The following is an 18,412-nucleotide window of genomic DNA, read 5'->3' on the forward strand; positions in this document are numbered from 1 at the left end:
GGGACCACTGCCTGTTAGCATGAGTCTTTAGCATCATTTAGTTTTTAAAAATTATGTTCATGAATAAAAATTTAAATCAATAAAATAAAATGCCAGAACAAACTAAGAAAAAAATACAGCTCATTTGGCCTCACTTTAGAATTTCTGAGGTGCAAACTGAATATTGAGAATGAAGATTCTAAGAACTCTGAAAAAACTGCTTGAACCCAATTTATTGATGTTTTTGACAATGTTAAAATAGTCTTCCTTTTCTTTTTATTCCCAGCTAATTGTTTAGAAGAGCCAGGTTTCATTTTTTTTTTATTAGTGCCAGATTGCAGAACCCCTGTCAACAAGATTACAACAAGATTATAGATGTGAAAAAGGAAGAGTATGTATTTTCCTCAAAATGGTACATATCTATATATCAGGTAGAATTAGGTAGTATTTCAGGGGCTTGCCGTCAGTAGCCAATGAGTTAGGTAATGGCTAAGCTGGGGTATAAAAAGAAGAGAAGGTGGTCATCAGAGAGGTAAGAATGGAATTAACCTCGGTGAAAGTTGCAGAAAAAAGCAGTTTTGTTTGTTTTTCTCATTAACTGCCCCTCCTCCACCCACATACTTAGAGGTTCACATTTAAGGAGAGATAATTAAGGAAGATTGATAAGTTATAAGAGTTGTAGATTTTATTACTTTTTTGTGACAGTTTGTATCTCTGAGAGAGATTTAATCCAGTTTTTAAGTGACTCCAAAGCTGCAGGGAATGTCTTAAGGCCAATAATTCTGTGACTAAGTTATCTCTATTTTTATCTGTGTTTCCCTGAAGTCCTGGGGCCATTGTTACAGAAGAGGTGGAGGTCCGCCCTGAGAGCCTTAAGGGTGTATGCTGCCTTTGGCTGGAAGTATTTGAAGAAACACAAGCTGGGCTAAGAGAAGCCCTACTGAATGGGTTGTATTATTTCCTCAAATGCAGTCTTAATCCTCCTATAGTTCTCTATTTTCTTACAAAATCCCTCATCCAAGCTTGGTCCATGTTATACTTGTTCATTCACTATTTCTTTCATCCATCCATCTGTTCATTTCATAAATGACCATTTTATTCTCACCATCAGGTACCATCCTCAGAGGAGAGAGAGAGAGTTCAAAGTGAGACGTATCTCTCCTCCAACACATCACCTTCAAGCAGAAAGGACATATCACTAGATAACCATATGACAGTGTGTGCCGTGCTCAAATAAAAGAACTGTCATGTATCACTTTTAAATAGATACATGTTTTTATTACTGCCTCCAAACTCACCTCCCATCTTTTCTGGGGACGGAGCCCCAAATTTCCTTTGGTAACCAACCCTCCCCACATCTATTCATGTCATTTTGGATTTTTCTGATTTAAAACCATCATAGTATCTCATTTTCGTTGCATCACAAATAGGTCTAGAAAGGTCTTGGTCAGTAAGGACACAGTGGGGCTTCTAAGAGCACGCACCCTATGGGGAGAGCCTGGGGCCATTTAAATCTCCAGGATGAACCTACAGGAGGGAACCAGTCATGACATGGATTTTTGAGGGCCCGAGTCCTGGATCAAGCTGTGCTTGAGAACGTTGCCACCTTTCCAGTTCTGGGAACCAATAAATGTCCTTTAGGTTTTAAATAAATTTTATTTGGCATCTCTGCTGCAGGCAAATGAATGATTTCCAAAATGCATTTGTAGATCACTTGTCGTTTTACTATAAACCAGCATGCTCCAAGGTGTGTTTCTGTGCAAGTAATAAGTACCGTTCTGATCAAAAGGCGTGAAACAAAAAGTTACTGATTTGTATACCCAAATTGTTTTTGCCAGCTCACCTGGGAACATATTTTCTGAATGTCATTCGAAATCTTAAAAGGTCCAAGAACAATTTGTATAGGCAATGCCCAGTTGCTGTGTATATATTGATAACTTCAATAGGTGCTTAAAGAGACTACAGGATTGATTCAGAGGGCTTGATTTGATTTGAATAAAGTAAGTCTGGACCTCAGAAAACTTTGTTTCCTCAGTCTATTCAATGCATTTCTCAATGGCAGGGATTGATGAATGATTATGAAATGATTAAATGAAAGTACAAAGGGTTCCAGAGTAAGTGCTAGAGAATCAGAGAAAAGCAAATGCAGAAGGAACATTTGATGTTTTGTTTTTTTTTTCTTCTCTCTGTAGATTAAGTAACCCCTGCCATACAGTTAGTTAATGTGGCCTGAGGCAGAGAGAGTTAACAAATAAACTGGATGGAAAATGGAACATTCTTTTTTTTTTTTTTTTGAGGGAAGAGATTATTTATCTGACTACTTTTCTATGTGGTCGATTTACTGGTCTGTAGATAAATAACATATTTTCCTATTTTTAATATATTAGTGACTTCCAGCAAGACCTGATTTGGATATTTAATGAAATTTGAACAGGAACAAAATTATTTTTGTAGCTTCCCAAGTATATTCGGTAACTTAACCTTGGCACATGGCATATGTTGAAAGGCGACATGCTCATATCATGAGTGTATTTGCCAGATGTCCTGCTTAGAGTAACAGTAACAGAGTAGGTCCTGGTGTCCATTTTCTCCTGCGGTAAGTTCCACTTTTGTGTAGGAAAGGAATGTAAAGATCATATGGGACTCGTGATCTCCCCACATGCCAAGTAAATGTTTTTCAACTTATGGAATCTTTGCTTTCAACACTATGGAATAATGTAAAATAGGAAAAACAGCATTAAATTATTCTTCTAAATAGATTGACATTCTAATTGTTTCCTATTATCATGAATTTGATTAATTATGCAGGAAGGCCAAAGTAAATAAGCCATAAGAAGCTCATTTGAAGCTGAAATACCACTTAGGACTGATTTGCTAATTAGTTAAGAAACAGGCTGTGTTGACAATGCTCTTATTTCATGGGTGAATCCTCTTCAATTTCATTATTCTCAAGATCATAAAATTGACTAATACGTATCTTATCAGACTACTTCTTTAAGTACAGTATAAAAGCATTGTATAACTTTTATTAAATTTCTGCCAAACTCCATTTAAGAAAAGTAGGAAGTTTATTTTTGCATCAACAAATCCCACTTTTATTATTATCTCCATTGTAATATTACCCTGAGACAAAGAAAAAGCTATGTCTAGTTATATGTTCACCGATTTTTTTCTTTTTAACTTTGGCTAAGCATTCATTGTTCTTTCTAATTTATGGATTTGTGTTTATTATATTTGTCATATTATTAAAAAATCATAATGATAAACATACTAGCTTGTATAAACTATTTAAGCCATTAACTTTTTTTAGGATGCATTTTTGTTCAAACAGTTTGAAATGAGCCATGCAAGGAAAGTACTGAAGATGATCAATATCATATGCATTGATAGTGATGACCACCAAACTTCAGGAGCTCCATTGGGAATGACATATGAGCATGAGACCACAAACAGGAAGGAGGGAAGGAAGGAAGGAAGGAAGGGAGGGAGGAGGGAAGTTTTATTCTCCAGCAAGCATAGACCTCATAGTTCATTATTCCAAAAGTATGTCTGTCTTTTTCCCAGCATACTCCTATTACCTTAACCTTGGAAGTTAAGAAATTCTAGAAGAGACAGTGAAGGAAAAACAAAATCACTATGAACCTAGTATGAATAAATGTTGAGATGGGAGGATTGCCTTCTAATCTACCAGTAGGAGAAAGTATGGTGTCAAATGCCGTTGCAGGAGATGATATGAATGCTGAAGTTGGAAATAGATCCCCATTACACTGTGTACGTGGTCCATAATACCAACTCCTGCATCAGAGAGCAAACATTTGGCTCTATGGAAAATGTTTGAGTCACACTTGAGGCTATATCATGGGCATGATGCCTGATGATTCTTTGAGCATCTATAAGTGATTAATCTGCACACATTTAAAAATTCCAAGAGGTGCAAACTTCCAGTTATGAAATAAATAACCCATGGGGATGGCTTATACAGCATAAGGAATAGGGTCAATAATATTGTAAAAACTTCACGGGGACAGAAGGTCAATAGACTTACTGTGGTGATCATTTCATAATGTATATATGTGTGGAATCACTATGCAGGACACCTGAAACTAACATAATATTGTACGTCAATGATATTTCAATGAAACAAATAAAAATCCCAAGAAGTAAATAATTACCTTACGTGAAATCACTACGACACAGACATAATGTCTGGTCACATTTGCAAGGCATCCTGAGTCTCCCCTGTCTATTCCTTAGAGCATTTTGGAATTCTCCGGCAATCTCAACATGTCTGAACCAATATATTGGAAAAGCAACATTCTCTACAGAATGGTAGAGCAGAATAGATAGAATGCCTCAGCCGGAGGCAGATGGAAAAGGCAAGAGAAGGGGAAGTTATCTTTTGAGGATGACTGCTCTAGCGGAAGCAGTGGTTGCTCTTACGTAGCTGGGCATCACTGTGAAACCCCAGTCCGCCTCCACTACGGAACCGCAAGAGCTACTGGGAAATTCCTGTGCAGCAATACTGTGATGCGTCTCCTCCTATGTTACAACTTTTGTGGGGTTTCTTTTCTCCAAATAATAATTTATTTGGGTTGATTACAGCTAACAAGTGGGAGAAATAAAGCCAACCTTCAGACTCTGGTCAGTCAATCAGCAAAATGCTATCAAATGCCGAAGGAGAGCTAAGTGATGTGACCTCAGCAGAGACGATACCTCTAACAGGGCTTTGAGGACTGGTCCAACCTCAGCCTGAGGCACACGCCTTTTAAACATTAGTTGACAGCACTTCTCTTTGAATTTTCCGTAATTTTATGACCTGTTCTGAAGCTCCAAGAAGTTTTAATTACTTGAATACATGCTCAAGTTTAGCCTGTGTCGTGGAGAAGTTTGAAAAATTAACCTTTGTGTCATCAACTTAGAGTAATTAAGGAAAATTCTGCCTAGTTAACATGTACGCTAACAACATTTACATTTTATTCAGTGCTGGCAGTTATGCATTTGCCTGGTTACTCCAGTGTTCACAATGTCAAATGGGGTTGAACAGTATCATTTTCACCCTTTTAGTGATTCTAGGAAAGCTTAGCACATGGATTTCCTTCCTTGTTTCTTATTTGCCTAGATGCATCAGGGTACGTCAGCTGAGGCTGCCCTTGGTTGAAGCTGGGGTTTCAGTGCGTCCATACTGGTTCAGTAAAACATACGTTACGACAGATTTGTACGGTGACCTCATTTCTGGAACAGCCTCGATTCCGTAGGTCAGTGATCTAAGTTGTTTGCCTTTGATTTTGTCTGATTCTCATGACAAATGAACATTTATAATGTGAGAGGGAAAAGTTCTTGTTTTTTTGTTAAATGAGTAGAAATATTCTTGCCATTCTGGTATTTGATGTCACCTGATTTTAAGAACAAAGTCCTTGTTTAATGTCCACAGTATGTTTGCCTTTCTGCTCATGTCTCTGGACTTTAATTTCATAGCTCTGCGGTAGTGACGGTCTTAAATGTGGGAATGTAAATTGTAAATTGTTATTCACCTTTCGTTCTATCATTATGACAGTGCCAGAGAAAATGGTGTCTTGAAAATTATTTTGTGTTCGTGCCAGCTTCTCTTACATTTTTTTCTAACCTTGCTCCTTTATGCAAGTAGATGCATTTTCATTGAAAAAAGATTCAGTGATCTTTTTTCAATGATTGAGAATGACGCTCAGTCATCTACTCTAATCTCAGCCTTCTTCCTGGAAAGAGCCACTATTGCCATGGTGAATTATAATCCTCTCTCTCTCTCTCTCTATATATATATATACACACACACTATATATATACATATATAGTGTGTGTATATATATGAATAATATAAATATATACATAACAACAGATATTTCTGTATCTATCAATCATCTAAGTACCTGTCTGTATAATCTGTCATTTTACTTTTTAAATATAAATGATACTGTAAAATATTCTTGCTTATTTTCACTTAACAAATAACATGTTGTAGAGGGCTTTTCTATTTCTATGTATAGAATCTCATATATTTTCGATATGTGTACCCCGCTCTTGGTAGAAATTCAGGTAATTTGCAACTTTTCTGCTTCAAACAATCATGCAACATACATCATTATAAATATCTTTTGTATCTGTGCAAGTATTTTTTCCCAAATAGGTAAAAAATTTCGCAGTTTTTGAATCTTCATGGGATATGTGAATACTATGTTGTTTCGGGAAACTTTTACTAGGCTAGGAAAAATTTCCCACTAAAAGATATGTAGCATTTAAAAAATTTATCACATTGTCACAACAAATTTTTATCTTCAAACGTCCTAATTTTTCTACTCTGGCAGTTAAGAAAAATTATATCCCATTATTTACTTTTCATTTTATTATTAGTAAGATTGAGCATCTTTTTCTAGGGTTCTCAGCGATGTGTTAATGAATCAATTATTCAGTTCCTTTGCCTATTCCTTTTACTGGGTTGGTTTTGCATAAAGATATACAGGGTTTTGAAAATATTCTGCATATGAATTCTTTGATATTTATTTTAAAATAATTTCCCTAATCTGTCATTTTACTTTTAAATTTATTTATAATATATTTTGTTGTCAAGCAATTTTAAAATTTGAAGCAATAAATTGCATTAATCTTTGTCTTTGTGGATTTTTAGATTTGTGTTTTGCTTTAGAAGATCTGTTTAGTCTAAGCACCTAAACAAGCATGCCAGTATTTTCTCCCTGTACCTTTTCTTTTAAATTTTTATTGGGGTATAGTTGCTTTGCAATGTTGTGTTAGCTTCTGCTGTACAGCAGAGTGAATCAGTTATACATATACATATATCCACTCTTTTTTAGATTCTTTTCCCATATAGGTCATTACAGAATAATGAATAGAGTTCCCTGTGCTATACAGCAGGTCCTTATTAGTTATCTATTTTATGTATAGTAGTGTGTATATGTCAGTCTCAATCTCCCAATTTATCCCTCCCCCCTTTTTCCCCCCTGGTAACCATAAGTTTGTTTTCTACATCTGTGAATCTATTTCTGTTTTGTAGGTAAGTTCATATGTAGATTCCACATATAAGCGATAGCATATGATATTTGTCTTTCTGTGTCTGGCTTACTTCACCCAGTATGACTCTCTATATCTTCATATTTTCGTTTTGTGATCCTTTAAATTGATCTGGAATGTTTTTTTAATGGTGTGATGAGTGACTTTAATCTTATATTTTACATATGAATAGACAATTGTATAAATACCATCATTTAAAGTATTCCCCCATTGATTAGAATGCCTCACTTAGCTAAGTTTGTCAAAGGGTTGTCCACGCAGAAGCCAGCTAAGACCTCCTTCTCACTTTGCTTCACTTTATGATAGATGTTGGAAGGCTTATACATGCACTAAGCTGGATTCCCTTGCCGGTAGAAGTAGTCATGTGATTTAGTTCTTGCCAAGGTGATGTTTGCAGAAGTTAGTGAATGGGTGTTTCTACAAAAGGTATATCTACCAGTCAAACTAACATGCCCCTTTTGGCCTTTGCTCTGCCGGGCTCTTCGAGCTTAAAATATGAAAGTGAGTTTGAAGGTGCAAACATCTTGAAGCCACATGTGGCAAAGATGTATAAAGAACCGTGTAATGGAAGGAAGAAAAGAGCCAAGTCTCTGACGGCAGCACTAAACCACTGTTTTCAGGGCTGAAATATTAACTATAATTTATTTACTCTTGTGTTAGTTAGGATTTCTGTTAAATGCAACCAAATGCAATTTTAACTATTAGAAATATAAATCAAATTCGAATGTATTTGCCTGTTTTTAGCCTCTCTCTCTGTTTCCATTCTATTGTTTATTCCTACACCAACACCATAATTAATTAATAGGTAATTCATACAGATTTAAGTATATGTATTTTTTAGTATCTGGAAAGACATAACCTCATCCTTTGTTCTTTATTCGAATTGTCATAAACTTTCATACTTTCATTCAATTATTAAGTTTATTATTTTGTCATGTTTCCTAAATAATCCTTCTTACATGTGATATATATTGAACATTATTGAATGTTTTGTTTTCTTTTTGTACCTAAAATGATCATGGATGTTCCTCAGTTTAATGTAGAAAATTACAATATCATATGATCTACTTTGAACAGTCTTGGATTACAGAGCTAAATCCTAGTTGATCATGGAGTGTTTTTTAATTTTAATGCATTTTGATAAAATACATAGTGTTGTACATCCCTGTTTATTACTAACACTGAATTATAATTTTCTTTCTTTTTCTATATTTTCTGGCACAATACCATGGTTAGTTAGGTCTCAGGAAATAATTTGGGTATTTTTCCATTGTTTTCTCTGGAATGCTTTGTATAAGTTGGGAATTATCTGTTCTTTGAACATTTGGCAGAACTTGCTCATAAACTATTTAGGTGTTGTGTGTAGGCTTAGCTCTTCAACTTCAAGGGTAGAATTTTTATTTAGAATGCATCCTTCAAGCATCTTATATAATAATAATTTCAATGTTGCTAAATTACTGATTTTGCCATTTATACTTCATAATTCCCAGATTAAAAAAAGAAAATAAAATGATAAAATAGATATAAATTTTATGGATTAATATTTGTAAAAACAAAAAATAACACTGAGTTTTTTGAGTTTAAGTAACAAAGGGAGCCCTTATCACAAAGTAGAATTTCTTTTAAGAAAGTATTCTTAGATTTTATGATTTTAATTAGGAACTTATAATTAAAAGTACAGATTCTAAAGTTTATTTATGACTGTCACAATATGTGTTAAAAATAATACCGATTTAATGGTGATATTATTGAGAACATCAAACAAGTACCCTGACAAAGAAAGAAAAATGTATAATTCTAGTGAGTGTTATATAGTATCTTACAATATTGTTTATTATGATTATAGACATTTTCTGTGGATGCATTTTTGAATCAATAACAAATGACTTATTGCCTCAAAAAAGTAGGCACCTATTTCTCTTCTAAAAAATACTGAGTACAAAGACATATTTTATATTCAAGTAACAGACACATTCATAGTTCAAATATTCAGCCTGTTATTAACATTATTAATTTCACTGTTAAGAGCTTTTAAGTTAAAAATTCTCATTTTGAATACATTTCATGGTAATATTTCATATAGCATTATCTTTATCTAGAATTGTAAAGCCATACATTTAGACAATCAGAATCAATGATACATTCACTTATCTAGATAGGGGAGTTTTTCAAAAAATAAATAAATATATTGCTATGGACTGAATTGTGTTCCCCCAGATTTATATACTGAAGCCTTAACTCCCAATGCGATGGTATTTGAAGATGGAGCCTTTGGGGAGAAAATTAGGTCATGGAGCCCTTGTAATGGGTTTAGTGCTCTTATAAGAAGAGACTTGAAAGAGACCATCTCTGCCCTGTGAGGACAGAGCAAGAAGGTGGTCACCTCCAAACCAGGAAGAGGGCCCTCACCAGACAGTGAATCTGGTCTGCTAGCACCTTGGTCTTGGATTTCCCAGCCTTCAGAACTGTGAGAAATAAATGTCTGTTGTTTAAGCCACACAGACCATCAGCCTGAGCTGATGAAGAAAAATGGATTCTCAAAAAACACTTTTCCCACATCCGCCAACACATACACACACACGCACCCCATGATGTGTGAGTGGAAAGCACCTCAAACTTGATATAACTTTAAATCAGTTAAATTTTACTCTGTCAAGGCTAATATCCCATTTTCCGTGTCTGAAAAACGATTGATCTAAATTAAATTATAATTGTGATCAACAGTATTTCATAAAAGCAACTTTAAAATTTAAATGATTACTTAAATAATAGATCTGAGATTTCTAAATTAAAGCCTTCTTATTTTAAAATCAGATTTTCTTACCACTAAATCTACCAAGATGCTCAGAAGGAGTCTTCTGGTCACTGAAGTTGGTGAAAATGAGGTAGCTGTTCCTCGCAGTGGGGAAGATCTTTGGGCATGTTTTCTACGTGGAAAATTGAGCTACATAAGACTCCTGAGAACTTTAAAGTTAGGGATGTTGTTTAAGTGAATTTCAAGGGTTAGTCTTAAACATTGAATGAAATGTAAAGTTTTTTTTTCTTTTCAGTCCATCATCAAAGTTTTTGTTTCTTTATTTTGTTTTTAAACTGCAAGACTAAATGCAAAGTGTCTGAAAAAAATTGAAAAAGACACCCCACACACACAGAGACAGAGACACAGAAAGAGACAGAGGGAGAGGAAACTGAAACCTCTCCATCATTTTTTGTGAGATTCTCACGGACCCCACATCCGAGCCTGTGATTACTGTGTCCCGAGGATGAAATGCAGTGTGACAAGAACAATTTATTTGTGAATAACAGCGAAATGTACGAACTTAGCTTCCTCATCCACAACAGGAAAACAACAGTGGAATCTCTTTGCGATTTTGCTAATTTGGTTATTTCAAAGTTATGCTACTTTGATTCCTAGTTAGGCTGTACATGTTTCTTCGTCTGTGAATTTTCTTTTCATTCTTTGCATTTTTTTTTTTAACTGTGGTTTTAATGGTTTTTGATTTCTTCAGGCCACAAACACCATTAAATTCTTATTATTTGCCTGATGCTGCACTAGGTTTTGCCTGCTCTGTTCTCCAGGGAGCAGATGCTGAGAAGGGTGAGGAGAGCCAGCAGTTCTGTGGGTTTGCTGGGGATCAGGGAGCAAGCCTGTGAGAAATACAAATGGGAATTGGCTGTAGTCGTCAGAGAAGCCTGCAGACCGTGATGCTGATCTGACATCCCCATAAAAGGAAGGGGCGGGGCAGGGCAGGAGCTGGATTGGGCAGGGAAGGCTCCGACCACGATTCCAGAGGTGACAGTCTTGGCCAAGCCAACACGGAGCTCCAGGACACAGACTGCTTGTTGGAAGTGTCACAGGCTGGGCAGAAATGAACGGGTCCTGCCATCAGCCACATGCTGTCACTGGTTGGGAGCTTCCGTAGAAGAGCCCGGCTCTGTTCTGAAGCTAAGGCAGACCCTGGGGACCATCCCTGGAGGGTGTCACCTCTCTGCCCTCATCACAGGGAAATGGGAAGTCTTTTCTTGAAGGGACATCCAAGCATCACTTCCACGTTGCCACAGAGGGGCTGCGGAGAGTATAGGAAAAGGGCAATTCAACCCCTGCGTAAGGGAGATTATAGTCTAGGGGAAGAAGACGGCCAGTAGTGAACACGAACCTGAACAGGATGCTTTCGGAAGGGTCATGTCCACAAAGGACACTGTACGTGTTGCTTTTGATAGAGTGACATGATTGCTTTCACAGGGAAGTGAAAATCCTCCAGAGTGTGTGAGACCTCCCTGAGTAGGCGATGAGTCCAGGGCACTATCCGAAGAGAGTGTCACACTCTGCACTGCGGAATTCAGAGCTGCTGGGTCTTGTATCTGAAAGAGGGAAAGAAGTTCACCAGGAAGGGCAAGGTGCCTGACCCAGGGGGAGAGAGCAAATGGGTGAGGAAGTTCCCTTTAGCTGATTCTCAGAGATGGATTCCACAGTGATGTCAAAATGATGTTAAAGCTCCTGGGAGCCTCGAGATGTGTGCCTGGGTCCTGAAAGAGGGAATCTTCACAGCACCTACTCCATCGGACCCAGAATGATGGAGTCAGAAGGGGCCTGCTTATAAGCATAGGCTGTGGCAGGCTAAACCAGAGGACGATTAAGTATGACTTCTGGATTTTACTCTGGAGAAACTAATGAGTAGATGCTGGATTTCTTTTATCGATTTTATGACCTCTATTTGTGAGAATTTGTCAATTATACTTGAATAAATTATATTTCTCCAGTTTTTGTTTCCTTTTACAATTTTATGATTATCTTCAATGTTAAAAATTTTTTAAATTGTCAACTTTTCTAAGATTTCTTGTATCGACATGCTTAGAGAGTCATTCCCCATCCACAGAAAATGTCTGCTTCAATTTTGTCTTTTAAAAACTATGGGTTAATATGAAGTCCTTTAATTTTGCAGAAATGTACTCTGTGGTATGACGTAATCCTTAGAATCAAGTTCATTCCATGATGTGCCGTCACTGCACTGCAAGGTACTCGAAAATAAGATGTTAAAGTCAGAATTCTCAGGCTCTCTGCATCTGCAACTCGTGTTATCCCGAGCAAAGTAAGGAAGGAGAAACTAAAAGAAGAGAGGAATTTCTTCCATGTTTTTACTGCTCTTTGGGCAGGAGGCAGTATTCCTTCTCTGATCTTTTATTCCCTTTTATAGTCATTCTTCAATCAGCCAATCTCATTACCACTTTCTCACCCTCAGACCTCAGTTCTCCCAATACCCACCGTTCACTTTCTCATGCTCAGGCAATGCTGTAGTTGTATTCCCAGCACCCATGTCTTCCTAATCAATCATCAAAATTTAATTGATTATGGCCTGAGAAGTCCTGACAATTGCTCGCTTTGATGGGGTGATGGAGACCAGCTGGAGGAACACAAATAATTTCTAATGGAGTAATATAGATTTCCTAAAAGGAAAGTTGAAAACATAAATGCATGTAAATTTCTAAACTGTCTCTGACAGAAGGATCTAAAACTCTTGGTAGAAGAGAGATTATAAAATATTTTGGTTTCCAATTTTTCCACATAAAGCTGAAGTTACATTAGTCTTTATGCCAATCAAATTTATATTTATTCATGCATTCATTCTTTCACCTGCCTATTGTTTTTCTGAGTGAAATTTAATTAAGCAGTTACTAAGTGTCAAATTAGTTTTTTAGGTATCGGGGATTAGAAGATAAGTAACGTTCAGTCTCTGTCGTTAAAAATCTCCAAGTTTGGTGAGAGACGCAGATACATAAAAAGACTATTATTATTATTATTATATGGAAAAGGCAGTGACAGACATAGAGCTAGTTGGTCATAAGGGCATATGGAGGGTCAGATTCCCCAAATTGGTGGACATAGTTAAAAAGCCTTTCTGAAAGAAGATGTTATGTGTTACTTTTGGTGTGCTTACTTTAAGCAAAGGGAAATATAAAAGTAACAACATTTGTGAAGGTAGAGGCATTAGAATGATCTAATTCTGGGTGTCTTTCAAATTCTTAACATGACGTAGTAATAGCACATCCTCTGAGTTTTATTAGCTGTGATCCCAAATAATGAACTCTGTTCATTGAGTCAGAACACCTGGATTCTGGAAACTTCTTTGTGCCTTGATTCTTTCTGCCACTGGATCACAGGATTCCGTTCAGCCTGTGAAGGGATGCCAACTAGCTTTTGCCGTTTATAAAATAGAGCCACACCTCGTTCAAAGGTAATAAAGATTACTGCTCATTTTGGCTAATGTATTTGTGAAAATGTAAATTATGACATGATATTTTAAAACTGTATAGGCACTATAAACAAGTTTGTAAATTTGTATAAAAAACAGAAAATTCTTATATTTCTGCAGTGGCAAGGCATGCTTTCCTCTCCAGAATATGAATATTTTCTCTCTTTCTGAAGATCTATGTCTAGGCAGAGTTATCAAATTTCTACCTTGAGGTTTATGAAAGTAACAACTGAATATTTTTAAGTTCAATTCTAATTAAGAGGTTGGGTGAAATTTGAAAAAATATTAAAATAAATTAATAGTTTGCCAGAAAAGAAATCCAGTATTTTCCTGTTGATAAATCCAGCCAATTAAATTGCTTCTTTGTGTATTTCAGATGGCTATGGTACCCCGTCAAGTCACTTGTAAAATGTCTCATTAGTTTTATTACATTTAACCTCTTAAATGTAGTGCTCTCGTATTAGAATAAGAGGAGGCATAAGCTTTTAGAAGAAAATTCTCTTCTCTGAAGTTTTGGAGATTAAATATATTCTTGTCATACTGGCTGAGAAAAGACCTTTTTCATGTTCTTTCTAATAGCTTCAAGAGATATTCGATTCTCTGGAACTGAACAAAAGGAAGCATAAACATTGTTTCTCTCTCTCCTGTCTCACTTTGAGTTTCTCTGACTTCTTTTCAAACGTGCTTTTCAAGCTCTTCAAATTAAAGTCAAATTAATGTCTGACATCCTGTACAGTCAGAGAGGTAGGAGTCTTCCATGGTCCCATGGAATAACACTCCAACCCACAGCTGGACAATCTAAAGACTGATTTCTAGTCTAATTCCCTTAAAGTTGGTATTGAAAAGTCCCATTTTATTATTATTTTAAAAATGTGTGTGTGTGATTGTGTGCATCACAAGAGGTTCGGAGAGAGAGAGTGTTTTACCCTCTATAAACTCAGAATTTATTTTACCAGCACTTTGCCTAACAAACTTGGATCATTTTTTAAAACATCTTGTTTTCACATCCACCCCATTTCCTCAGTAAGGTTTGTCTGGATCTGTAGTTTCTTGGTGGAGGTTTTTGGTTGTTGTTGCATTTTTGCTTATACAGCAGGCATCCATTCTACAGTGTAGCAGTGTGGAAATCAGAATGAGCAGGAAATCTGAGAGCGCTCTAGCCCTGGCTTTGTCAGAAATAGCCACGCCCTTAGGCAAATCATTTAACTCAGGTTCATATGCCAAGATCATGGCATTATGAAGGTTATTTTGTCTCACTTCTCATTCAAACATGAATCAGCTTGTTCTTGTTCTTCTTGTCTGCAACATAACTGGAACAATTGTATTTATGGCACAAGGATGCTGGAGGGCTGGAATGAGATGCTGTATGCAGAGCTCTTAGGGTAACACCTGGCACCTAAGAAGTGTCTCATGCATGTTAGATACTATGCTTTGGTGAGACGGAGATTGGGGATTCCGGGATACAGGTGGTCATGCAGGCTGCGGATGTAGGTAAGATCATGCAGGTAGAGCGTGTAAAATGAGTGAAGACTCCAGAACTGCAAGGGTTGATACAGCAGCCAGTAGCCGCATGCGGCTATCTCTACTTAAATTAATAAAATAAAAACTTCCGTTTATCAGTCACACTAGCTGCATTTCAAGTGTTCAATATTCACGTGGGTTCAGTGACTACTGTTCTGGACAATGTAGATATGGAACATTTTCATCATCACAGAAAGTTCTATGGGAAGCAGTTATCTAGGAGGTGTTCATTCTTTATGTGTAAGTTCGTGCTCCATTGTTGAAATTTCTGTATCTTATGTGGTGACAAATGATGGTGATAATAATGAAATAAATATTTTAAAAAATATTTCTGACTTTTCTAATCTTCTAAGCCAAGAGGTATAGAAGAGTTAAATAATTTACCCTATTATGCATTTCTCTAGTTTTACTGAGATACAATTGACAAATAAAAATTGTATTTATTTAAGGTATACAACATGATGGTTGGATAAATGTATACATTGTAAAATGATTATCACAATCGAGCTATGAACACATCTATCACCTCACATAGTTACCTTCTTTTTATTCTTTTTTGGTGGTAAGAACACGAAATCTACTCTCTTAGCAAATTTCAAGTATACAATGTATATTATTAACTGTACTCACCATGCTGTACATTAGATCCTTAGAACTTTTATAACTGGAAGTTTGAACATTTTAATCATATCTCCCCAATTCCCCCGCCCCTCAGTCCCTAGTCACTTTTATTATACTCTGCTTCTTGAAGTTCTGTTGTTTTAGATTCCACATATATATGAGATCATACAGTATTGTCTTTCTGTGTCTGGCTTATTTCACTGAGCATAATGTCCTCCAGGTTCATCCAAGTTGTTGCAAATGACAGGATTTCCTTCTTCCATGTGGCTGAATAATAGCCCAATTTACATATACAGATACAGATATCACATTTTCTTTATCCATTCATCCATGGATGGACTTTCAGGTTGTTTCCGTATCTTGGCTATTGTGACTAATCCAATGGTTCGTGATGTTAATGTCTGGCTTGGTAGTCAAACCAACACTTGAGGTGACAGCATAAAAACTAGAAGAGTTCTCTGATCTTAAGTTTGATGCTTTCCCCACCTGTTGCCTCCCACTGGTGTCTCCCTGTTACAGTTAGATGCACACTTAGTGTCCTCCTGATGCAGCTACTTTATGTTATGAAGCCTGTTGTCAAACATTTCCTGAGTGCAATTAAAGTGGGGTAAAAAATCACTGCCTTTCCTTTTTCTACCTGAAAAAAAGCCTCGAGGCAGTGACCTGATGGTCCTGGCCTCTTGGTATTTGCCTCCTTCTATTTTGCATTATGTCAATAGTAAAAACTGAAATGCTTTTACTTGCTGATGTTTTGACTGCAGCTGTAGACTTACCATCCATCATGCTAGAGGGTAAAATTAACACAATCAAACCCTACTGTAGTCACTCTGAAGTACAAAATTCCTTTTCAGGGACAATAATAGTTTCTTTCCAAGCCTCTGCTTCCTCCCTCTTCTTCTGCATCTGGCTGTTGATGATCAGTGTGTGCCAATCTCTTCCACGTGACAGACCTTTGCATTTTTTTTTTCCTTAAGTGACATTTTGATGATATGTGTGACTCATGTGATGCTAATAATACTCTTCATATTCAACTCATTTTTGCCGCTTTATACTTACATAAGCAGAAAATTACTGTATTTGTATAAAAACAGTTCTACAGAATTATCTGTGAACTTAGAGAATTACGATTTCAATTTGACACTAAAAATGTCACCGGTTGATTATTCCTGCCGTCCCATCAGTCATGCTCTGAGATGTCATTTCATTTCACGGTAAGAGAGAAAAATGATGTTCTCAGAAACAAAACAAAACGAAAAACCAACCAACATTTATACCTCAATAAAACCGTGACACCAGTCACGTGTATCAGGGTTAGCTAATTACGGAAGAGGCATGCCATTTATTCTCATAGGAAAACGTATCATGTCAAGAAAACTGCGTTTGAAAATACTAAAATGATTTATAACATCCTTGCCTCTACTGTATATGTTCGATAAATGCTTCTTGATGGACTAACAGATGCCAGTTTTTATGCAAAAGTACTTTTTAAGAAATGTAAATATATGACAATTGTAGAAAAACATCTCTGTAATCTTGATGCTAGGATACAATATTCTATGTTCATAAAGTATTCTGATACTCTGCAGCTGAATATGAAATTTGAAATGGAACTTTAACTTTCCTGTGGGATTTTATATTTTTAGAAATGAAACTTTTATAAAACAGTTCCATTTTGTGAAGTATCACTTTTAAAAAATATATATATACATATATATATATACATATATATATGATTGATATGGTAAGCTAATTAGAAAATGTATACTTACGTTCCAACATGTGCCTTTCCCCTATTCAAGGCATTATCAAAAAGAAAATAGAAGTGCTGATCTCTATAGCCAATGATCTTGCACTCAAACGATAAAAAATATTTCAAAAGAAAAAGGCTGAACATAAAATGTGTGAGGAAATAATCTATAAACTACTTAAGGATACACATTACAGTTTTTAATATTCATTAAAATTGTTTGAGAACTATGTATGGAGGATTTGGTGCTTAATAGAGACCTCGAGGAAGTGCTAAGATTTGGATGAAAGTCTACAAAACTCGTGAAAAAATTCAGCCACACATGCTGACTAGAGACAAAGCATTAGTTATTTAGAGCATCTAAGAACTAAAAAAAAAAAAAAATCATAATAATCATAAAATATCATAACACTCGTTATAAACAAAATTATGGTTATAAGAGTTGGCGCTCTAATGCATACAAGCAAAAGAAAATTGATTTGATTTTGACTGTTTAGTTCCAACTAAAGGGAATTTATGTAATTCACAATGATATAATGGTTACCACTAAAATACACTGGGAAGGATTATTTAGATCCTTCTGCCTATTTCACCTGGCCATAAACATTTTCATACATAAAATAATGTGGACACAAATTATTTTTATGTCATCCAGTTTGTCTGTGTGAAAAGTATCCTTTGCCACACTTGAATCCTTTTGGTTTCTTGTTATGAGGTTTTTTTTTAAATTTAATTAATTATTAAAAAAAATTTTTTAACATCTTTATTGGAGTATAATTGCTTTACAATGGTGTGTTAGTTTCTGCTTTATAACAGAGTGAATCAGCTATACATATTCATATATCCCCATATCTCCTCCCTCTTGAGTCTCCCTCCCACCCTCCCATCCCACCCCTCTAGGTGGTCGCAAAGAACCGAGCTGATCTCCCTGTGCTATGCGGCTGCTTCCCACTAGCTATCTATTTTACATTTGGTAGTGTATATATGTCCATGCCACTCTCTCACTTTGTCCCAGCTTACCCTTCCCCCTCCCCGTGTGCTCAAGTCCATTCTCTACGTCTGCGTCTTTATTCCTGTCCTGCCCCTAGGTTCTTCAGAACAATTTTTTTTTTTTTTGGTTCCATTATGAGTTTTTGCCAGTTACCTTTTTAAGACTAGAAATGTCTGGGGAGGAAAGATTTCCTTTGTTTTGATGCTCTTATACAATCACATATGCCAAGGGACATGGGAAAATAGG

The 18,412-nt window shown here is 36.1% G+C and overlaps 1 protein-coding gene across 16 annotated transcripts in view; it reads left to right on the top strand.

Moving 5' to 3' along the window:
* FBXO15 (F-box protein 15) overlaps positions 1-18,412 on the top strand; it is a 585,398-nt gene that overhangs the window by 437,809 nt on the left and 129,177 nt on the right. For 3 of the 16 annotated variants that reach the window (XM_082355210.1, XM_082355211.1, XM_082355209.1), the window contains exon 11: positions 5,099-5,234. The exons of 10 other annotated variants lie outside the window; for them this stretch is intronic. In XM_082355210.1, coding sequence (XP_082211336.1) covers positions 5,099-5,234 — 136 coding nt within the window. Of the gene's footprint in view, positions 1-1,090; positions 13,893-18,412 lie in introns of those variants that run through there. 3 more of the 16 variants (XM_082355212.1, XR_014234373.1, XM_082355203.1) reach the window with 3 other exon arrangements.

Source organism: Balaenoptera borealis (genome assembly GCF_965194805.1).
Source record: "Balaenoptera borealis genome assembly, chromosome: 14".
In the NCBI taxonomy this organism is placed as follows: Eukaryota; Metazoa; Chordata; class Mammalia; order Artiodactyla; family Balaenopteridae; genus Balaenoptera; species Balaenoptera borealis.